This window comes from Passer domesticus, chromosome 2, assembly GCF_036417665.1.
Source record: "Passer domesticus isolate bPasDom1 chromosome 2, bPasDom1.hap1, whole genome shotgun sequence".
NCBI classification, from domain to species: Eukaryota; Metazoa; Chordata; class Aves; order Passeriformes; family Passeridae; genus Passer; species Passer domesticus.
The window spans coordinates 103,012,028-103,036,292 of record NC_087475.1 but is presented as its reverse complement, the minus strand read 5'-3'; the positions used below and the strand labels follow the sequence as shown (position 1 = coordinate 103,036,292).

At 49.4% G+C, this 24,265-nt stretch overlaps 1 protein-coding gene across 3 annotated transcripts in view; it reads left to right on the top strand.

Annotated features, from left to right (window-relative positions):
• Window positions 1-16,317, top strand: part of LSAMP (limbic system associated membrane protein) — a 299,711-nt gene extending 283,394 nt beyond the window's left edge. For all 3 annotated transcript variants that reach the window (XM_064410216.1, XM_064410215.1, XM_064410217.1), the window contains one exon: window positions 15,611-16,317. In XM_064410216.1, the coding sequence (XP_064266286.1) occupies window positions 15,611-15,708 (98 nt within the window). In that variant the 3' untranslated portion in view covers window positions 15,709-16,317. The remainder of the gene's footprint in view (window positions 1-15,610) is intronic.
• Window positions 16,318-24,265: the final 7,948 nt, after the last annotated feature.

The window sequence follows — 24,265 nt, the reverse complement described above, 5'->3', positions numbered from 1 at the left end:
AGTCAACTTATGGGTTGCTCAGAGACCTAAATTCTTAATGTCTGCATAGAACTTTGCGATAGAGTGTTATTAGGAACCCATGTTGTTTTGCAAAAGAGCACCTGCCTGAACAAAGCACCTGCAGGTACTCCCATGAAAAGAACAATAAATGCTGGGTGTTACACATGCTCCGTTTAACTACTGTGCCGTTTTCAAATCAAGCTCTGCTCTCGGCACTTATTCAGGCTCAGGATGTAGTCACAATTGCCTATTTAAAAGGCAAATCCACAAATACAATTAAAGAAAAGTACCTAAAAAAAGAAAAGAAAAAAAAAAAGCGAGGTAGAAATCAAGCTACCATTAAAATTAAATCCCAGAGAGTGATTTGTAAATAACATTCAAGGAGCTGAGAAAAGGAGTAAAGTAGGCCATTGGGAACCTACTGTGGAAAAATAAATCCAATTAAACACCATTATCTTATGTATTGGAAATGAAACTTGTGCTTGGATATGAAATTAAAGTTGCTGAGGTTGTTTTGAATGTAGGGTTTTGAGGAGTTTTCCAATTTTTTCCAAGGTGCTCTTTTTTTTTTTAAGCAGAATTTTCAATGACAAATATTTTTGTCTGATGAAAAACCCAGGGCTCTTTGGTTTTATGATTACTTTTATTATATATCCTTAAATTCCACAGACAGGCAGTGTTAATTTTTTTCATAGCCAGCCCTGTTTACAGCTGGTTTTGAATTAGGAGCCCATTAAGCTAAATGATAAAGCAAAATCTGCGAGTGAGCAAGGCAAGCATTCCATTACAAATACCCCTCCTAATCAACTTGCCAAGGCCATCCTGTACAGCTTTAGTTGATCCTTTAAAACACTTTCCCCTCTGTCTCTGAAGCTGTTATATTTTTACTGCTCCCCAGTCTCCTGAGATTGTCTTGAAGGACGTCCTGGTGTGCCATCACTCCTGTGAGGAGTCTCCAGGAATTCGTGGTGCCAAATGTTGGTGTATCTCCAGTGACCCAGGCACCCCAAGAGGATTTTGCAGAGGGGGAAAGTAGAGTTTAAATACTCTGGGCCTCACTTGTTTTCTGAAAGCCCTTACCAGCTTCTCCGTTGTGGGCCTTTGGCACAAATGCTGGTGCTTTTCACATTTGCTTTTACTTTGCTGCCTTCAAAGAAACCTTGGGCATAAAATTTTGTTAGACCTTTTTCTTCCTCTGAGTTGATGTTCTGAAATGTAGTCCTCAGCCCTCAATTAAGCAGTTCTTCAATGACCAGAATCACAGCCTTCTTCCTCTTTCTCCCTCAATTTTCATTTCTGTTAATCCTCAATAACACTTCCCTGCCCTGTGGGGTTTTGAGCATTAATTTAAAAGGAAGGTGATTTGAGACGAAGAGCACTGCAGTCCTGCTAAGCATTGCTATCATTAGCTAGCTGCTGTGGAAACATCTTGCTTTCAGGCAGGCTGGAGACTCAGAAGCAGCCCATTCAACTAAACAAATGGGACTTGAATTTGATGAGACACTTTCCTAAAATGCTGGTGAAGCCCAGCTGATTCAGCTCTCAACTGAGTTGTCCTTGATAAATTTTCCAGCTCTCCTGATTTTGCAGCCAGGCACTCAAAATGCCTTGAAATGTCTTCTGGGATGATGCCACATCATCACATCTTTCTGTCTGCATTGTAACATCATGTTATAATGGGCTGACACAAGACCTGGCTGTCACAAAGCAGGGGCCTTACCTGCATCATCAGGTGCCTTTTCAAAAGGATTTTTCTTCTGGGAAAAGAGAATTTGTTCATTCCACACCATATCTGCCAATGGAAGGGCAAGCATGGCCACTGTTGAACCTCAAAGGGACCTGTCACAAATGCGGCACTAGCTTCATCTTTGTTCTTCATCATCCTTTGTCCTCAGCCCCTTGAACATTAACTCTGTCCCTTTGATTAGCATCTAGTGTCCGCATCAGAATGGCTTGGCCAGACTGATGGGCTTCAAAACCTCTGAGTCTTCCTCACAGGAGTTTTGTGATGAGGGCTTGCCAGAGGCTAAGTAAGGCTTTCTCAGTGTGGTTAGCTTGATGCCCTGGGAGCAATGCAAGGGGGATGTGGTGTTTCAGAAAGCAGCACATCCAGAACTGCCCCCAGAGCAACAAGTGTGTCAGTCTTTGGGGGCTGATCAGACTAAGTCACAGCTGTCAATAGGTTGGCACAAGATTTACAGCAGTAGTGTGTTAGCAATTAGCAGAGTGGGAGGGAAAAGGAGAATAAGGAGTCCTGCCTTTCTGCCAAAACGTGTACTGATCGGAGAATGACCCTGTGTGACTGTAGATTGTAGATAGTCTCCATTTAGCTGTAGCCTGTATAGCCTGTACTGTCACTAATGCCTTCATCAGGTGGGTGGGAGCTGGGGGAAAGGAGAAAAGAGATGTTCATTTGGGTCTGATGGCCAGAGTGGGAAACAGAGAGCAGCTTTCTTTCTAATACCCTCTCAGTCCTCTTTCCTCTCTCTGAGTGTCCTAGCTGTGCAGAAGAGAGCTCCTCTGTTGCAGTGGTCACCTACCACCCATCTCGGCTCCCCTTTTGCTTTCTGTAGTGCATGGTCCTGCCAGTTCTGCTGAGCTGGCTTCTCTCAAGTCAGCAGAGTCTGCTTTGGCAAAAGGGTGGACATCTGAGTCCACCAAAGCTAAGAAGAGAAGCTAGGGGGATTATAGCAGAGACTACAGGCTGTAAAAGGTTAACATTTTATGGAAGTTTGCTGACTAGGCAGTCAGGCCTGCCAGTATGGTGTGACCAGCTGAAAGACCCATCCACCTCTGGAGCCCTCTTCACAGAGGCCTGAGGGTGCTTTCTCATTTGGGCTCCAGAAAAGGGTCAGTGAAAATCCAGGCCTTCAGGCCTGAAAAACAAATTGGTTGGCAGAGCTAGGGAAGCCACAGCATAGACAGGCCAAAATAGACAATCTTGTATCTTTGTGATCCTGACAGAGAAATAGACAAAAAGTCTGACACAGACAGAAAAAAAGACCAGAAAAAAATAATGGCCATAGGCACCAAGCACATGAGGGTGTATTTGGAACCATGTCAAGACTGGTATTCCCATAAATCCTAAGGCATTTGAGGGACATAGTTCAGTTGTACTGATCCCCCCTCCACAGTGATGTGTGGCTGACTAGTCAGGGCATGCCTCACTTCCCTGAAAGCTGCCTGAGCCGCGGGCACTGGCAGCTGATCATGCCCATGGCTCTGGGTGGGAAGCACAACTCACAGCTCTCCTTGCTTCTCATGGGTGGTATCCACCCAGATTTTCCAAAGAGCTCAGTGTCCATTTGGTGAGTGCAGAAGGGATTGGCCCTGCAGGATGGATGCTCAGACAGACCAAGGTTGTGTCTTGCTGCTCAGGGTCAGAGTCAGTTCCTGCCAGGGCTGCAGGCACTCAGGGCTGGGTCTGAACTGGGTGCCAATGATGTGGGGCCTTCAGACCAAGGGAACAAGGAGGACAAGGCAGGGTGAGAGCAGGCAGCCAACATCACAGTAATTGCTTCTTGCTATTTTATAGGTACGAGGCAAGGGATGGCACTGTATCTTATTTTGGCTGTGTGGTTTAAAGCAAGGAATACCAAAGTCAGAGGTGATGATACTGTCTTCCAAAAGGAGGTAGTATGAATGTAGACAAAAACAGCAACTTAGGGAAAAGAGACATGCCAAGAATTGATGCTAAGCTACCAACATTGCTTGGTGGGTTTTGCTGAATAGCAACAGACAGCTCCTATTTGTTGAGATTGCTTGCAAAAATTTAAAACAAATCTTCTTCCACCACTTTCCCACCCCCCAAAAAAAAGTGTAGAGAAAAGAAACAAGCTTTCTTAGTGAAAAAAAAAGAGACACGGGAAAAGAAAGAGAAATGGCTTTACTGCCTAATCTGTTTCTGAACTTTTTGTTTGTTATTTTAATTCAGATTGATTTATTCCAGAATGAGCCTTGGGTTGTATATATTTGCATAGTACAGGGCTGTAGAGGATCCAGTGAGTGAAGAAGATCAGCAGCAGAGGGTGGAAACTGAGACTAGGAGTCCCAGAAAGACATTCCTCCAAGCTGAGCCCTTGCAGTGGATAAGGAAGATGCCTCAAGGTCTGTGCAGTCACTGGTGTGGCTTTGCATGCATGCAGAACAGCCCTGCAGAGCAGAGATCAGGGCACAGCAGTCACGTGGGAGAGTGGAGCTTGGGTGGATCCAGTGGGGGAGAAGACACATAACTGAACTGCAGAGATTAGAAGCAAACCTATGGAAGAGTGACTGCCATGGAAAATCAGTCGTCCGATAAGGCACAGTGATAGTGTTAGTGTTGTAGCATGGACAGAGTACCCTGCAGAGCAGAGCCGGGGGAGGCTCTATTCCTCCTGAGGCAGATATCCCCAGCCCAGAGGACACTCATAGCCTAATACCATCTGCATGTTAGATGAGCTTCTGAAGCCATCAACTGAACCTTGCCCCTTTAGAGATGCTGAAGACAACCTATCCTCACTGCACAGCAGGTGTACTTAAATCTTTGCTCTCTCCCTCCTCTTCTCCTTATTTCTTGTGTTGACTGGCTGACTGGAACTGTGGAGGCAGCAAGGAGGAGGATGAAAAACTGCCACTCTTGTCTTGATTTAATCCTTACACACACACAAAAACTCCTCCAAAAATGACCAAAGAGCAATTTCCACCTCCTCCTCCTCTTAGCCCTTCCATTTCCAGTGCAAACCACTCAAGAACTTGCCTAACAAGCTGGCCTCCCCTCTGGTTATTGTCCCAAGTGAACAGTCTCTCCATTCACTAACCCATGACAGTAAGTTGGTTTGGGAAACAGCAGGTTTATCTTCCCCGCTCAGGCAGTGCACTGGGCCCGCTTGTGAACCAGCTGCCATTCAGTGTCTGCTCTGCTGTTGATAAAGCACATTACACATGGCTGGGCTTGCATGATTAATACAGCTGTCTAAGCACTCTCTCTAAAAACAAAAACAACCAGAAAGGAGAAGGGAGGTGTGGGATTTGGGAGGGAGGGAGGAGGGAGGGTGTGCATGGGGATAAAACCCAACCATTCCAAAGAAATCAGGCTTGCAGAAAAAGCAGAGCGCTCTTGGAAGGCCTTCCCTCCCATGGGTGAGCAGGTCTGTCAGCAGAGCTCCCCTGCAAACGGGAGAGGCCTCGTGGCAAGGTGAGCAAGGAACAATGTGCGTGGTCCTTCCCCAGCACCGCCTGCATGTCCCTCTGCAGCCTGGGGAGTGGATGCATGAGTGGGAGCATGGCATCAGGCCCTGGAGAGGAATGTGCTCTGACCAGCACAGCTTCAGCAGGGTCTGGTCAGGCAGCCCCTCCGGTAGGTGTTGCAGCCACACAGGCACACTGACCCTTGGTGACACTGCCCAGCCACACACCCTGTGCTGAGGTACAGCCCACATGCACGGAGCAATCTCCAGGCAGCCAAGAACATCTAATGAGGAACAGGAATACATTCCTGCATCTTTCCCATTGCTCCTACTCATCCAGCTGAAGGCCTGCTCAGCAACCTGTGTAAGCTGTATTAGCTTTCCCTTTTTAATACTGGTCTGGGAATGGGCTGTGGGAAGCCACGATGGCTTCCTGCTCTGACTTTTCCCAGGCCTGGGCCAGGTATTAAAGCCATTCTTGCACTGTTAGGGTGTTAAGGTGACCAGGAGTCTCACTCTGGCATTGCACACACACAGACACTTCCATATTTTGATGAGAACTACAAAGAAGACAAGGTAATATTTACTTAGACCCCACACTTTAGAGACATATACCAGCACCAGGGCCCAGCCCGACTGTCATGACATCTCTAATTCACTGAAATACTGAGAGTGATATCCCCAAGTAGATCTCAAGGATAGGCTGGGAGGACACTTCTCTGCAGATAAAGATAGGGAAAGCAGAGGCTGCAGCAGGAGTGGATTTCAGTACCAGAGTAACCTCAAGCACACTGGCCACTCTCTGCCCCAATTTATTTGCTTTGCTGCTCCAGTCACCCCTTTGCATGTACCCCACCTCTTCATTTCTGTCCACAGCCACTCAAATCTTTCATATGCCATATATCCAGTAAAGCTTGTAGAAAACCATAGCAGGGATGAAGTGAGTAAACAGACAGACATGAAACTGATGAAAATATAAATTTTTCAAGAGATTCCAGAGCCTCCAATTAACAAACCTGCTTCTGTGCGTGCTCTGGGTGAGGGGAGCAATGTTGTTTGTCCTTTATTGTGACACTGGGTTATGTGCTTGGCATCACCTTTGGTCTGCTGTGCCCTACACATGTGCTTGAGAGATGAGCAGGAGAGGGATTGCTTTATCCTTGGAAAGCAAAAAACAGAAAAAGCTGAGATCATTCCCATAATGACTCCTGAAGAAAGTCTGTGCTATGTGGTTTGTTTGTTTGTTTGTTTGTTTTATTCTTTGCTTGCAGAATGAGAGTCTTTAATGTGTGATTTGAAGACAATACAGTTTTAAGTATCTGGTTTTGTATCAGTCGCTGGGGAAGGTGGGGTTTGAGGGGTGGTTGATTTTTTTTTTAAATAAACCTTCAGTTGCTAGGGAAATGAAAAAGGTGGGAGAAAAATTCTTCAGCTATGAGAAAACATTGAAACTTTTTATATACACAAGACAGAACTGATGATGAAAGATCTGTGTAACCTTGAAACAAAGGTGGTCTTCTATCCACCACCAACCTCACTGGTCAGGATAACAGTTCAATTTTAGACTAGGATTACTGTAAACCAGCTCCAGGATAAATGGTGTAAGCAGACATCTCTTGAACACCACGACCTTCTCAGAAAGACACTGAGAAATACAATTTTGGGGATATTCTTCAGACCTTAGAGAAGGATGGGTAAGCTGCATTACAGAATGAATCTTCATTCCTCTAAGAGATGAGGTATGATAGATGAGTACTTCGTACACCATGAATGAGCTCCAAAACATGGGGAAGAACTGTTCAGTGCTAAAAAAGCATGAGCAAATTCTGAAATACATTAAACCGTGTGCAAAGATTGATAGACACCAGAGACATTTCCTTAATCTTGTTGGAGAGTTGCTGGAGGGCATCCTCCCCAGCTTACACAGTGGTACTTGCACCTCTAGGAAAGCCAGCCTAGTGCCACTGCAGTCACAGTCAAGTTTTAATTACAGGAGCAGAACTGGTAGTGACAATGGGGAATGAGCAGGCAATGAGCAAAATAGCTTCAATACTGAGAACAGGGAAGAAAAAAAAGTGTCTTCTTCGAAGAGGAGGAGGGAGGAACAGGAAAGAAATAAGAAAAAAAGCCCCAAATGAACCCTAGTAAGTAGAAGCTAGTAATCCCTAAAGCCTTAGAGTAGAGTGCAAAGCCCTGGAAGAAAGAAATTAATAACTTTCAAAGTATGACCTTGAAAATGGAATTAACAGTATTCCTCCCTTTTAAGCCTTCATGATAATAAAGATTTCATCTTCTGAAGCCCTGGCAAGAGAGTCAACAGACTAGGAAAAATTGCTTCCTGCAGAGCAGCTGGCAAGTGCAAACTCAAAGACCCCTATAGGCCCCAGGGAGTGAGATGATAGAGACACCTGCATGATGCACATCTTCTTTCCCTTGTGCCTTCTGCTTTGGAGGTGGGGTCTGTTCATTCCCCCCCCCATTTTTGATCCTATTTTTTTCTCAAGAAGCAAACACAGAACTCCAGCCTTCACTGTAAGTAGAGTCAGCTTATACACAACATGGAGGCTAGAGCTTCTCAGAGTGGACAGCACCTGGAAAAACAGCAGGCTGGCTATACTTGGTTTATCATCACTCCTTCCTTCCCAGCACAGACAAGTTCTCCAAGCCCATCCCATGCTGCATTTTGGCTTCTCTTCCCTTCAGAAACTCACAGGGACCAATTACCCTCTAACACCAGATTTTACCTTGCACTCCCTGGCAGGATCCCAAGGGCAGATTCCTCAAAGCAAATCAAGAGCTGGAAGCTCTCTGATGCCCTTTGAACCTTCTCGGTGGGCTCTCTTCCATGAGCAAGCTGCAGATATGTCAAGCTCTGGAGCCTTGTTAATGTAAATAAGAGAAAAACTGCCATGCACCGTCTCTTCTTCTGCCTTCATTTTGGTTTACTCAGAGGATGAGATTGGCAAATGTGGATGTGAAACATATAGATGGGTGGATGATTTTTCACTTTAGGAATGTATCTGCTCTCTGCTTGTATCTCAAATGATCCTTTTTAAGGATCTGTGCTGGGAATCTTGAAAGTAATGGGTTTGATTTTTGCCGGTGATGATCATGGTGCACATAATTGGAGGTATGTCTCTGGTGAACTTGTGGGTTTACTTACACATCTGCCCTCATTTGCCTCTTGAGCAAGGCTTATGTGTCATGGCACAGTCTCCATCTCCTTCTCTAACAGGCCCCTTCAAGGGTGGTGCTGGCATTACAAAACAGAGCTGGGGGGAGTGGAGAGACAGAAGGGAGAGTGTGTGTGTGGAGGAAGTAGAATAATAGGGTGGCTTGGGTTGGAAGGGACCTTAAAGACCATCTAGTTTCAAATCCCCTGCTATGGGCAGGGCACCTTCCACTAGACCAGGTTGCTCAAATCCCATCCAATCCGGCACTGAACTGCCCACCAGGGATGGGATATCCACAGTTTCTGTGAATGCCTTACTACTGTCATCGTGAAGAATTTCTTCCTTATATACAATCTAAATTTACCCTCTTTCAGTGTAAGACCCCTTGTCCTATCACTACACACCCTTACAAAAAGCCCTTCTCCAACCCTTGTCAGCCCCTTTTAGGTACTGGAAGACCATGGTTAGGAGTCATAGAGCCTTCTCTTCTCAAGGCTGAACAACTCTGCCTCTCTCAGCCTGTCATCATAGAAGAGGTGCTCCAGCCCTCTGAGAATCTTCATGGCCCTTCTCTGGACTCACAGCAACAGGTCCACTTTCATGCTGGGGGCCCATCATAAGAATAAGTGTAATAAGTTGAATGGGTTGCAAATTTCACCACCACCCCCTGCACCCTCGGTTTCTGCTGCCGTAGTGGACAGATATCCTGCTTTTTTTTGTGTCTTCCAAAGAGATTTTGCGGAGGCTGCAGATGTGGTGGTTGTGGAAAGATGCAGGCTGGTGGGGACCAGATTCCGTGCCACATCCACGTGGCCGTCCGTGGCTGCTCGGCGGCGGTGGCTCGGGGCTGGCACCCTGCCCTGTGCCCTGGGGAGCCGGGTGTGCAGAGCCGCCTAGTCCGGGTGTCATTCCCAGTGTTTCCCGTGCCGTTCCCAGCCCGGAGGCTGCCTGGATCGCGAGGCAGGTTTGGTGTCCTTCGGCTGCCACCTCGCGGGGAAGGAGCGGCGCTTCGGCGGCGGCCGGGCGGGGACAGAGGGACAGAGGGACAGGGGGACAGGGGGACCCGCAGCGAGCGCCGGCCGAGGGAGGGAGGGTGACAGACATGACGAGTACGAGAGCTGTTCCCCTGCATGAGGCCACAGCCCTGGCAGCACACCTTCGCTTGCTGCCTGCTCGTTCCCTTTTCGGACTTGCTTGTTGGCGTCTGAGCTTCTCCGGGCACCACGTCCATACCCGAGCAGCCTTGCTGGAAACCTCACTTTTCCCCCTGCACTTCTGAGCCCGGGCTGATACTGCCTGCCTGCCTTTGCAGTCCTGGTACTGATGCCCTCTTCCCATAAGCGCCATCACTCTCCTCTCCCTGTCTCCCTCATCCTTGCTTTCCTCTGCCTGGTCAGGACCTAATTTCTTCTCTTTATCTCCCCTTTTCCCAGGACCTGTTCTCATTACTTACCTAACCTTTGTGCTTTCATAACACCCTGGCTGACTCTCCTCCCCTTGCCCTCTTCCATGTCGTGAGCTGAGCATTCCAATATTGCCATTTCAGCTGAAGATCTTCCCTGGTATCATTTCCTTTGCTGTAGCCCAGCATTGGTACAAGTGCGAGGTTCATCCTGTCACCTCAGTCCACATTACCCCCTTCCTATATCTCTCGTCATAGTAGCCTTTTCCCGTGCCTCTGCCCAGATGCCCTTATGTATTTTTCACCTCCTCATGCAGCCCCCAGCCCCCAGTGGGCACTGTGGGCTTTAAGAGGCCAACACAAGCCATGAGGCAGGGCCTGTGCAGGGCTAGCCTTCCAGCCTCCGACACTGCTGCAGAAGCTGGGTGTGTTGAAAGTTTTCATGACAAAAAAACTCTCTTCCCCTTTCCTGGGAAGATCTGAACAGCCCACAGCTAATTCTTCCCACACTGAGCAGTTTCCTTAGCCTGGCTCTCCCGTAGTCAGCAGAGGAGGCTGCAGAGCAAGGAGTGACTGAGACAGTTTTAATCTAGCCAGTTCAGGTAGCAACTAACAGCAGGCGGCGTGCCAAGCCACCTGTTAATGCCAAGGTCCTAAAGTCACAGGAGAACATAGCAGCCAAATTTAATGTGGGGCCACAATGTCATTGCTGGCAGCTGACTGCTGCTGTGCTTCTTAAAGAGTTGAGGGAGGCTGTGCATATGGAAAGCTCCAGGCAGTCCAGAAGTGACCAGACAAGTTCACAGAAGAAGAAATTAATCCCAAAGGGGTGCAGCTTCTGCTGGCTCATAACGACTCTGAAGCAGCTGAGGTAGGCCACTATGATGCCATGCTGGCCACATGATCCTGGCTGGCCCCCACAGAGGACAGAACTGAAGGTTAGACAAGACCTTTGGACTGACCCACCTTGTGCTGTGTTCCTCAGGCTGTTTTTAAGGATGTTGAGGATGAGAGCAGCTTTTGGCTTTGCCATCTGGCTGTGGTTTGCTCTGAATGCAAGCAGCACCCTGCTTTTCTCACCTTCCTCTGCCATCTAATCCAAGTACCCCCATCCCTCTCACTGTGTCTTACCCTACACTCGTCATGGGAGTGGGAGCATTTCTTGAACCATCACACACACACACACACAAGCACTACAGCTGTCCCACGCCAAGCCTGGTACAGTAGCACACACCCCATGGCCTCTCTAGTGAAACCATGGCTTGCAGCCCTCTGCACGTGGGAGCATGCACCAACTCTTCTGCCCCATGCTGAGTGGAATGCTTTGCCTGCAGGAGTGTTAGGCACTAGGTGAAACTACTGATGTCCCAAATTGAGGGGTCTTGCCACCCCTTCATTCACTCAGAAGTATGTGGAAGTTTTCCCAGAAGCATTAGGGGGGACTCCTGGAGCCTCTCTATGCCAGGCTGTTGTTCTGGACTGCTTAAGACAGGCAGGTGTGGCAGGAGCAGTGAGGTCACCGTGGCATGGCTCCATTTTTCCCATCATTAAATTTAAGAATGCAGCTAGGTTTACACTGTGTTGGGGAGAGGGGTTGGATGGGGGCAGCACATGGTCCCTTTCAGCCATGTGAGAACTACAACTCTCTAATTCTTGGCCATATCCTGTGGCATGGCACCAATGTAGATCACCCAGGCTGAACATGTAGCACCAATGAAGCCTCAGAAACACAGGATGCAGTGTCCCATGAAGCTGCTGCACAATTAGGCACCATAGCAGGGCTCCAGCTGCTTCTGCACCAGGTATCCAAATATATCATATTTGGAGCAAGGAAGAGCAGTGCAGTTGTTCTGCCCTTGAGAGTTTTCAGTCTAGTCCTTCTTGATTTACTTAATGGGATCTGACTCGGTCAGCATTTAGGGTCTGGGGTCCCTGAGGGGTTGAGCTGTGAAATGCTTCCAGATATTCATATTAGATCATCATCATCAGAAACCCAATTTCCTCCCCTTCAAAGCTGTTGCATGGTCACGGACTTGACAGTGCTGCCCAATTACCGGGGCGGGGAATGAATAGCCCGGGATATTATAGCAAATTCCCAGAGCACAGGCTCAAGGTCACCGAAGCGGGAGACCGCAGGGACAGCCCCGGTGCCAGCGGGCAGGGAGCAGGGGTGGGCAGCCGGGATCTTTCAGGAGGGGCTCCGGCGGGTCCCCACCGGGAGGGGGCGGCTCCGCGTGGCGGCCGCCAGAGGGCGCCGGAGACCGCGGGACCGGGACGGCGAGGGGATGGTGTGCGGGATGGAGAGGGAATGGTGTGCGGGACGGCGAGGGGATGGTGTGCGGGATGGAGAGGGGACGGTGTGCGGGATGGAGAGGGGATGGTGTGCGGGATGGAGAGGGGATGGTGTGCGGGATGGAGAGGGAATGGTGTGCGGAATGGAGAGGGGATGGTGTGCGGGATGGAGAGGGAATGGCGTGCGGGATGGAGAGGGGACGGTGTGCGGGATGGAGAGGGGACGGTGTGCGGGATGGAGAGGGGATGGTGTGAGGGATGGAGAGGGGATGGTGTGCGGGATGGAGAGGGAATGGTGTGCGGGATGGAGAGGGAATGGTGTGCGGGATGGCGAGGGGATGTGCGGGACGGCGAGGGAATGGTGTGCGGGACGGCGAGGGGGGTGTGCGGGACGGCGAGGGGGCTGCAGGGCGAGAGGTTTGCGAGGGGCTGTGCAGGGATGAGGGGTTGTGGGGGGGTCTGTGCTCTCGGGGGCTGCGGTGTGCGCACCTGGGGGAGCTGTGCCCACGCGTGCCTGCCCACATGTGCACATCCCGCCGTGCCGCGGGGGGGGCACGCTAGGGGAGGGCAGCGTGCGGTGCGGGGTGTGCGCTCACGTGTGCGGCTCTGCGGCGCACCGTGGCCGCCGTGGGGGCTGGCTCTGTCCCCCCAGCGTGAGCGCTCGCCCGTGGCCGTGTGGGTGCGGCAGGGGCATGCACAGCCCACAGCGGCAGCTGCTCGTGCACACACATGGAGAAGTCGTCATGCAAACGTGGGCTGGCACAGCCTGAGGTGTGCCGGGGAAGGGAGGGTGACAGTGATAGAATGAATTGAAAATGGATGCTATTTCCTGCAGAAAATCTCGCACAAAGAAAAGCATTTTACTTTCTTCCAGCACTCTCTTTCTTATTACACTTGAGCAGCTGTTGTCCTCCAAAACATTATTTTGTGATAGAATTATAACCTTCCCACATTTTTACAGTACTTGTGACAGTAAATGTAGCACCCACGGCGTGTACTGTAGCTAGCTGTGCTGTAAAACCCAGACATTCCATGTGGTCCCCAGGATTATGTGCAGAGGCCACACTGGATCCCAGTGCTCCCAGTTAGCCTAACACACTGCCCAACACCTGCACAGCCTGCTGGTGAGAACAGCTGCTGGTGTTAGCCTGTGGTGTGGCACAGAAGATGATCAGTTCTGCACATGGAGAGGTTTCTGCAGCCATCTGACTGGGACATGCAGGGAGCCATGAGAACAAGTATCATTTTTCATCTCTGGAGATGGAAGTTTTGGCTTTTCAAATGCCCTTCAACTTATACACACAAGCTGAAGCAGAAGAGAAGCTGGTGTGACTCTCTTCTGAGTCCTCCATCACACCACATGTCTTTGTGTGTCCTCTCTTACACCTAGACATTGCAGAGGCTCATCTCTTCACCACACCACTACCACACCATGCCATGCCTCTGCCCCCAGTCCAAACCAAGCTCACAAACTCTGGCCCATGCATTTAGACACATTTAGGCAGCAGTACCCAGCCAAGGCCAAATGTCCCCTTGCCTCTGCTGTGCTTGGTGTGCAGTGCTTGCCACCATTGGTGCAAATGCCCTTGCTCTGGTTGCAAGGACACCCTACAAAAGTGGCAAAGAGGAGGAATGGTTGTCACTAGTATGTTATGTACATGTCCGTGTATGTGTAAAGACAAATAGTATTTAAGCCAGATAGTAAAAATGTGGTGGCTGAAATTTTTTTGTGAGCACCACACCCTGGCTGGTGTGCTCTTGTTTATTTGCTGGGCCAGAGGAGTCATGTTTTGTGCCAAAAAGGGATGCAAAAGGTTCCAAACAGCCTCCACACCATTATTTGACTGTGACAGATACTTTTTCTGAAACATAGGTGAGGTAGGGGTAGTAGCTGAACTGAAACTTGTTCCCGAGTTTAGGGGAGGAAATAAAATGGGAAAAAAACCCAGTGTTGTAGGATTTGTGTGACAAACCACAAAAGTTGCATGTGGACTAGCTGAAAAAAAGAAGCCATGGATGGAACATAAATTTTCCACACAAATCAGCACATACTGACTTAATAATGAAAGAATAGAACTGGGGCACAAACAGCTACTCTAATCAGCTACCTTAGGAAGTAATCAGACAAGTGAAAGTGCAATGGAATTTGAGGGACTCTGGAGACATCCCTCTTGCATTTGCTGCCTTTTAGTCAGTCACCAGCTGGAGTTTAATAGTGACTGCACTGCGGAGCAAGCCTGTGGCACCTGTGCTCCGACCAGGAGAGCAGGGCTCTTCACTTCTGCAGTTGTGAGGGAGCAGCTGTACTTCAGTCTCATGGAGTTCTTCTGAACAGGGCCTTTTAAAAAAAATTTTTTGGCTCCCCTCTGCCATCAGAAACAGCTTTTCTTGGTAGTAAGCATGACTTCTTTCTTCCACAGCAGGATCAGTTCCAACATAAAACCTTATCTCCATCTCCACACTCCAGCATCTTACAGGCACATATACGTATAAATGTACACGTACATGTGCATGCATGCATACATACATGAGCACTTTGCGTGCACATGTGCATGGTGAGCCTGCTTTTACAGACCCATAGCCACGTGCAGCTCCCTGACCAGTTATAAAGAAAAGGCTGCCAAGGCTTGGGATTGCAGGGTGAATTTCAAACAGCATCACTGCTATTAAAGCCATCCAGAAAAGGCTACCCATAAATGAGAGGATGAATGAGAAGATGTCAGGAGTGTTAGCACTTAATATTCCCGGAGTGAGGCTGCATTATTTGTTGCTGCAGCAGCGCGCTCCTCCCTGCCCCCTCTGACAGTGCCTGCGGATGCGCATGCACACACGTGCAACTTCATTTTCCACCCTCATGAAAAATCAAAGTCCCCGGCATACCCTGCACCCTCACCCCACAGGTGTCGTGTCACAGGGCTGTAAGTGCCACAGCAAAGCCTTCCTCCACCCCGATTCAGAAACAAATCATTATGGTGCAGCCCTGGGATGGAGGGGAGGTGTTTGCTGGCTGGGCCCATATTTTATTGATCGGACCACAGTGATGAATCAGCTCCTGTGGAGCTGGTGTCTGCCTGCAGACAGGTACTGGCCACTGCGCAGAATTACAACGAGTCCTGGCATCTCAGTGCCACCACTGGGAAGGCAGCGGAGAGGGCAGGTGTAGGGGAGGTGACCAGGGGCTTCATCTGCAAAGGGGTGAACCATATCCCTGCACTGGAAGGCAAACAGCTCCCAGCTGGAGGCACAGCAAGGGCTGGGATGTGGTCAGCAGCCAGGGTTGAGCCTTTCCGCTTGCTCCAGGCCCTGTTCCTCCAGCATGGGTGTTGTTTAGGGAGAGCCTCATGCCATCGGAGTGTTGGGCTGAGGGAGGGAGGATGCTGATGAGCGGGCAGGCTGCAGCCTGTAGCTGGGCTGGAGGGAGGCTCACCAAGGTGGGAAGGTGGCCGTGCCCTGCAGCCCAAACCCACCACTGCAGGAGCAGCCTGGGACTGAAGTGCTGTGTTCCTGTGTCACCCACATCTCACCCAGCCTCGTGTAATCTTGTCTTCTTTTCTCTTCCTTCTCGCACCCTGCAGGACCCGGCACAGGGAGAGTAGACAACGGCTCCATGAGTTTGGCCGTCCCACTGTGGCTTCTGGCAGCATCCCTGCTCTGCCTACTCAGCAAATGTTAATACAAATCAGAATTAAAATAATAATAATATTAATAATAATTAAAAAACAACACGACAACAACAACAACACACAAAACAAAATGCGTTATACAGGAGACAGAGCGAAGAGAGGGGAGAGAGAAAAAAGAGGGGGGGAGAGAGAGAGACGACTGTTTCTTTCACAATTTTTGTGTGTTCAGGAGCGAAGAGGGGGGAGAGGAAAAATTACAGCAAAGAAGACTCAGCAACTTTTAATCCAAAACCTGAAAAGCCAGCTGTCAAGTCATCGACTGCCTAGGAGGCAACACGAAGCGAGGGAGAGAATGGGGCACCAGCAAGGATCTTGTCGCCAGAGGATGCTGCAATGTAAACAATCCAACAAAACCTGCAAAGCCAATCAAAAAGAAGATCCCTTTTCTTTTCTCTCCTCCTTCCTCTTTTCCATACTCCCTCACTTTCCTTCCTTCCTCCTCTTTCTTTCTTTTGCAGAAAGAGGTCTTTGCTTCGGTGTCTATAGCCATTTAACTTTTTGGATGCCCTGGGTCATTTTTGTGAGCTAATGCTCAGCCAGTTCATACTTTTAAAAACAAATTAAAAAAAAAAAAAAAAAGAGAAAAGAAAAAAAAATAACAGCCACAAACCAGAGCAAGTCACCTGAAGCTCTCTGTACACTGGTGTCCTGTGAAGAACCCCTTCCTCCTTCCTCTCTTCACTTCACCCTGTGCTCATATGCACCCAGCCCTTGCTAAACACCTTATTCCCTGTCCCCTCCTTCATGCAACATCTCCCCCACAGGCCTGACCTAAAGCTGTGTCAACTCTACTGAAAGCCTACTTTTCTTTTTTTTCTTTTAAAATCCTCTTCCTTCCCCCCCCTCAATTCAACCAGGTGTCTTTCTCTTTCTCCTGTGTATGCCTGTGTGCGTGCGTGCATGCATGTGTGGCTCTTGCTTCGTCTTCACTCTTTCTCTCTTTCTCTTGCTCTCTCTAAGCATGCAAAATGAACAGTCCATGTGTACATATGCTCATCCTGTTGTAGATAATGTCCTGCCTTGTAAGTGTGAGACAAGATGCAGAGAGATCACTTAGGCAGAGAAGAGGGGTGAGGAGAGAGGAGCAGCTGCAAAACAGGTTCACATTGTGTCCCCTCTCCTGTGTCCTCACTGGCTTTTTGTCTTCTGGCCACCTTGCTTGTAAGAGTCAGTCTGCACCCTTGTCTAGGCTTTTTCTCCTTTCCCACCTCCAACCTCTTTGGCTCTCAGCCCCCAAGTACCAGCATAGCAGCCCATGCTATGCATGAGTGCTTGCACACGCACATGGGGGTGTGCACTCATGTGCAATTGTCATGTGCAAGCAAGCAGAAGAAACGAGGACTGGCCTACAACACTATGGACTGAAGAGTGCAGTCACCATTCCACCTGGGGATGGGAGGCTGGGCCGGTGGGATATGAGTGATGAGACCTTGGTTATCACCAAGTTGCCATTCCTCTTAGGGACAGTGTGCATAGGAACAATACCTCAACATGAAAACCACAATCTGGTCATTCCTAACCATTTTGGTAGACATGCAAAAATAGAGCCATACCCTTTTTTGTTGCTTTGTTGTTTTTGCTCTTACTGTCCTCCCCGGTATAAAAGGAAATGTAGACTGTGTAAGGGTGAGTGTGTGTGTGCTGTATACCACTGCTATTACAAAACTCACTGCAAATTCCACATTCAAAAGAAATTGGGTCAGAAAATGTCCAGGACCTGTGAATGTAAGAAATAAAACAAATATCAGGTCCAAAATCCTGGGCTTACAAATAAAGAGCTTAAAATTATGCAGAAAAGAAGTGGGCAGCACAATTTCCCCTGCTCTTCTCTTATCTCAAGGGTGCTGGTCTTGGTGGAGAGTGCCCCACACTTCCCATGACAGCATCACATACAGAGGTGCCAACAAGAGAGGCTTTAGTGGTTCCCAAGGTGAGAAAAAGCTGTGAGAAACAGGACTGAGAAAATGCTGGGTAGCGGCTGGAATTTGCCACACCAGCACAAGGTTTGCTGCAGGAGCCAGAGTGAGCAGTACAGTGCAGTGCCCGTGTGTGGGTGGGGGCAGTGGGGAGAAGACTCCAGTGTCCCCTGGCCCATCACAAGCCATAGTATCCACCAGCAGCAAAGATGATAAAACACAGGGTTTATCAGGTAGGCCTTTGTTGGAGAGAGGGATGTACAGGAGAGAGATTGATTTAGCCCAGTGAAGTCAAGTGACCATCCCAGGACAGCAGAATGTTTTACAAGCAGCAGCCAGTTTGCTCCTCTGTCTTTGCCCTGGGCACTGAGGCAGTGGCCGCACGCTTGGCAGCCGTGCTTACATGCAGGCAAGGGGGAAACAGCTTGGCCTTGCAATGTGTGGGAGGGGATACCCGCCAGGTGGTCCCCTGCCAGGAAGGAAAGTGGGAATTGCTGCCTGCGAGCCCGTCCCACTTTTGCATGGGTGGGGCACAGTCCGGTCAGGCTTCTGCCTTGCACTGCGGCACTGCCGGCGCTGCTGAGCTCAGCTGTTCCACGAAGCAGCAGGCAACCAATTAAGCAGGCAGTCAAGGGCTCCTCCCAGGCTGCCCGAAGTGCAAGGAAATTTAAAGAGACGCATGAGAGGCTGAAATTTGGGCATTGCAAGAGCTGCTGTGGGATTGGATGGTGGTAATTTATGCTCCTCCAGACCCTAAAGCCATACCTGCAAGAGGGTGCAAGTTGCAAGTGGGCAACTGGTACTTCAAATCCACCCAAGGCATCCAGGGATGGCTCACTTCCTCCAAAATAGGACAGTCATTGATGGGACTTGGACATTTCCTTTGGAGACTGGTGTGTGTCAGCCTACGAAAAATATGCCCTGCATCCTTCAGAGCATTCAGACGTCCCAGTCCTTGTGCCCAACCTTCAGGAGAGCCATCGAAATCAGAGTCTTAGTAACAAGTCCAGATTTTCTGCTGCAGCAAGCCTCCTCTTTCCCCTGGTACAGCTGTGAGCTGATCCTGGTCCCAGAATCCAGGTCTGGGAGCTGCACCCTTTCCTGCACACTGGCACGAGGGAAAACACCACAGTGCTCTTTCTTGGGGCTGTACCTATGCCTGGATTTATTGCCACAGGCATGTTGAAAAAAGTGGGCAGCCTGCAGTGTCTTGCTGTGGCAGGCTGCTCCTGAGGGCTGAGTCAAGCCCACTTTAGGTTCTTTGGTGTCCCATGTGTTCTCTGCATCTGTTTTTGTCACTGTGGGGTCACTCCTAGGCACTGGGTCACACACATCAGACCCCTACCATGTGGTGGCGGTCATCGAGTCCCAGCACCTCATTATCTCACATCTACTTTGGTTCAAAGGAGTTTTGAGGGGATGTTTTTTTAGATGTTAAGGTGCATGGTTAAAAGGGAGATATCTCACTAAAAGCAGGGCATTCATTTTTTGAAGCCATCTGCCCATTAGTGGGGGAAATGGCCCCAGCCCCAGCGCTGGGATCTGCTCTTTCCTGCAGACCCTGGGCAGATCTTTGCCTCTATTGCATGGCTGTGAAACAGGGTGAAAGCCAGTTAATTGCAGGCCTCTCTGGAGAAAAGCTACCAAGTATGCCTGTTCTCTGCAGAAGTGCTGGGACCCTACTCCTGGCAATGTCTGTTCCTAGGGATGTTGTGGGTAGGTTGGAGCTTGATTTCCTCCAAGAATCTAACCCTGTGAGCTGCAGTGGGCCTCACAGGGTGCTGTAAAAATCCCCCTGTTTCTCCTGAACTCAAGCTCTCCTGAACTTTGAGGGTCTGCTCAAAGCACCTCTTGAGAGGTGAGGCCAGATGAATATAGGAAACACAGGCAAGATCTAATGCCTTTTCCCATTCTTTCTCCCCTCCATCCTCCAATGGAGATGTTGCAATGGCTTTTCTCGTGTCTCAGGCCCTTCTCTCTGAAACTCTTTATCCTTATCATCTCTTTTCCCCATTTGCATCACTGTCTTTCCCATTACCTCCCAAAAAGCTGTGTTCTTGCTTCCTGCTGCCTCTCAGCTGGTCGGGGACCAAGGAAGGTGGGTGTTTGGAATGGGACACCAGTTCCTTGAGCTTGTCAGTGTAACTGTGTTTGATTGATGGAGATTTAACATTTAGTGTTATAAAAAGATATGAACAAAATGGAAAAAAAATTGTATTTCTCCTACTGGTTTGTAAATATTACAAGAGTTACATGAGATGTCTGGTAATGTCAAAGCAGAGGAACAAAAACTTAGATTTCATATATGGCCCCATAATTGCTAGCAGATTTCTAACCCTTTTCGGATGACCGAGAGGAGGGGTGAAGGCAAGTCTTTCTGAAAGGAACTGGGCAGGGGAAATGCAGCCACCCCGAGCCACATGAACTCCATGCATGATTGTAGCATGTTGCTTGGAGCGTGTGCCTGGTCAGATGGAAAACGAAGCAAACGCCTGTCTCTGAACGGCTGGGAAGGGCAACGTGGGATGCTCCAGCCGGCCGACACCTGTATCTTGGCAGTTGTGTTCATTTCTGTTTGTTTGCAGCCCCGCACTCGTGAGCTCGTTGCTCAGTGATGCACCCTCTCCTCCTCCCCCGTACCCGATTTCCTCACCAGTGAAATTGTGTCGCCCCATGCTAACCCCGAGTGCATGTGAACGTGCCATTCATGGAGATCTCATTGGTGACATGCATTGTGTCAAGAGTTAGTCTTTGTCTGCACATCTTTCTCACACCACTGACTGTTCACCACTTGGGCAGATCGCTCGTGCACTGCTGCTTGACCCATTTGCGGTCAAAGAACATCCAAGCCCCACCAGCTCTTCTTAGCTCCAGGTGCATCCAGGCCATGCCCCCAGACCACCTGTCTGAGCAACCCTGTTCTCAAAGTCCAACCACACAGCACGAACAAAGCCACCATCAAAAGCCATGTGGTCTCCAGGCTGAGTAGAAGCTACACATGTGGAAGGAATTTGGGGGAGCAGCAGAAAGTCCTGATGAAACAAGAGGATCTGGGAAGTCGGAGGAGTTATGCTAAATCCTTCACAGACCCACCAGCAGATGATATTTCAGCTCAATTTTTGTGCAGCATTTCATCATTTTGCCCTTCCCTGGTGAGGGAATCTATGGGCACAGGGAAACACCTCTTCTCCTCCCAACCCCTCACACCTCTGCTTCCTCTCCTCCAAGCACACTGACCTGCAGCCCAAATCATCATGGTGCTTGATGTGATGTAGCAACTGACATGGGGGATGGCTGACCAAGACAGTATGACAGAGGAGATGCCAGGAGGGTGAGCAGTTCTCTCTCTTTCTCTCTCTCTCTCTCTCCTCATGGTGAACAATCTTACTGCTTCTCTCACTCAAGGACACAAAACTTCTTGAGTCAGGGATGCCGGGAGCAAACTGTCCTATGTGAAGAGCAAAACTTGAGGCAGGGAAGTGATGGAGAAGCTGGATGGTGATTTCCAAGCTGTGATGCCGGTGGAAAAAGGTAGGGATGAGTGCTGTCCATCATCCATGTGCAGAACTCTCAGGTTCACCAGCGAGGAGACCATGGCCTCTCAACGCTAATCTTAGAGTGGCTTCATTTCCAGTGGGATGCCCAGAAGATGATTTTTTTTAATTGCATGACTGCTGACTAAGAGCTGTGTCACACCACTAAAACCTCTTTCACTTTTCCTTCTTGTAAGTTGCTAGAACAGTGATCGGGCAGTTCCCACAGCCTCCAGAATTTTGCCTAATGGTTGGCTTCCATTAGGACAACATATGGTGCTTGCTTGTTGGTTCACTCGCTGTAACGGGGAGCAGAACTCATCTTGGTGAGAGTACATCGGTGTGGTCCTCTGTACCTCTGTGGGTCAAGGTGATGGAGTGAGGCAAGGAAATCTCCAAGCCAGGCCTTGGCAAGAGGAGCAGCTCTCTTAATTAGCCCAGGCAGGTGGAAAGCAAAGAGTCCTTCACTTGCTGCAGGCTTGGGTTAGCTGGTGCCACAGCAACTCAGACAGCCCTGCAAGCCTTGTAGAAGTGGAGAAGGAGGGGGCAGTGACAGGGGGACATGACTGCAGCACAGGTGGTAGGGGATGCATGAGCAGCAGGGCTCCTTGGGCAGCGCAGCTGGAGAAGGGGCAGAGATTGCATCCCAGGTAGGCCCTTCTTTCCCTGCCTGTCCTCATGGTCATCAGGAGCTCCATCCTGGCCTCTCAAGGCATGCTCACCATGCAGAAAAAGGGGCCTCAGTGAGTAAAGCAGTGTGGCACCACGGTGGCTCCAGCCGTGTCCTGAGGAAAGGCGTGTGGATATTTCTGTACGTAACAGAGGGCTCATGGGTGGAGACAAGGAGCAAGGCCTACCTAGGAGCCAGCCAGTGGGGAGAGCACGTCCCAGGTGGGGCTGTCCTTCTCCAGAATTGTGACATTTGCTCCCCATTTGGCCACACACAGGCGCATACGCACACGCCCGCCAGCTCCATGGCGCACATGCTGCAGGAGTGCTCCTGGGGCGCTCTCCTTCCCCACACCCTGCACCACACACAGCCAGGCAGGTGCTCAGCCACCTGCTGCTGGCCGTGGCTCTGCCTGTGACACACCGCTACGCTGTGACCTCCTGAGGAGCCAGGAGAAGGCACAGGCGTGCCTGTGCCCATGCCTGCGGGAGCACACGTGTGTGCCAGGAAAGGGAGGAGGGGGCACAGAGCAGGAACCTGTCTCCACAATGCCACCTCCCAAATCATTCAACCTTCCCAGCTGGAGCCAAGATTCATCCTCTAGACCTTGAGAATGAAGGCCAGTCCCTTCTTCTTGCTACACGGTGGGGTGGTTAGAACTCTCCTCATTAACAGTGTTATATACATATAAATATATATATATATCTATATCTTTATATATATTTTTCCCCAGCACCGTAGACATGAGCTGAACTTCTCTTTAATGAAACGAGAAAATGACCATTTTATTTTTTGCCATTGTTTTGGTTTTGAAACTAGCTCTGTAAAAGAAAATTTTAAAAGCGCAAGTGTGTGTGTAAAAGAACCAATCAAAAAAACTAAACAACCCAACAAACAAATGAACAAAACCCAGTGATGGAATAAAAATTAAAAAAGATGCTTTTTATTTTTTCTTTTCTCAATGTATTTAACTTCTGTTATCTCGTTTCTGTTTCTTTACATGTATGAATGCTCTGCTCTTCTGTGATCTTAAAAAAAATTACAAAAAAATACAAAAATTAAATAAACATGAAAAGGAGGCAATGTTTCTTCATTTCCCCTCCCTTCCTTGCATACTCTGGCTTGTCTGCTCTCTGATAATGTCTAGTGATGACTTTCCAGCCCACAGGGGGAACATGGGCCAAGATACCCCTTCCCTCACTATCCTTGGAGGGGCCAGGTGGTCCAGTGCTGCAAGTGGGGCAGAGACCAGTGGCTTGGGACTGAGGGTGCTGTGTCACCCCAAGCAGTCTGACCCCTTCAGTGCAGTGCCTGAGGAGGAAGAGAGCAGGCTGGCTGGAAATAGATGTGACATGGGGCTGCCAGGAGGAGATGCCGTAGACAAAACTGCAGTGCACACCCCTGAAGTCAGCACTTGCCTTCAGCTTCTTGTTTGGTTTGGGTTTTTTTAATTAGTTAAATTGCATGACTGTATGTGTGTGCACAGATAGAGGTTGGGATCAAGACTGCAGTCCCAGGAGGGGAAGAACAAGGAAGCTGATAGAAGGAATGAGCTGAGGCTGAGCTGCTTAGGCGAGCGCAGGACAGGAACAACAGAAGACAGAGCATGATGGTGGAGATGGTGGAGAGAGAGAGAAGGGGGCTGGAGGGCAAGGAGACATAAGATGCTGGCCAGAAAACAGCAGGATGCAGCACTAGAGAGGTCGGGTTTTATGACAAGGAGGGAGTGGAGAAGCAGGGGAATGGTGAGGGCATGGGGCTTGGAATGAGAGTGGTCAGGACAAGGGGAAGAGGGGCAGGAGTCTTGTGCCATGGTCACAAGCAGGCATGAAAGGAATAGGTAAGAAGGGAGCTGGAGGAAGAGGGCAGCAGAGTAGCCTGGGCAAGTTTTCAAGCAAACACAGCCAAAGGGGTGAAGAAACCAAGAAGCAGAAAAAACCTAGTCAAAGGGGAAAGGGGCACCTAGGCAATTTAAATGTGAGGGTTGGACAACCCAGGACATCTGCAGCCAAATAGTGGCTGTAGTAATTTTTGTGTCATGTAAATGCCACCCCACTGTCACAGCCTGGCATCACTGTCCTTTTCCCAGTGGGAGGATCTCTATTTCCTGGTAGCCTCAAGGACACACCAGGGCAGCAGCACGTGGCTGCACATGGCCAGGCTCAGCCTGGGCTGCAGGAGAGCCTGGCTGCATCTCTGAAAGAGAGATAGTTTCATTCTTGCTCACTGCTGGAGAATGAAAGACCAGGGCTTCTTATTTCTGGGTCTGCTCTGCCCACACTTATGTGTTGCCTTCTCTGCCTCTGTGTCACCTTCCACTGTCTCTCCTGTTGCCTATTTACAGTTGACCGGGACAGAGACTTGAGACCTCATACAAAGCAGGGGTATATTCTGTGAAAAGTTATAGCTAATTTTGAACATAGCACGT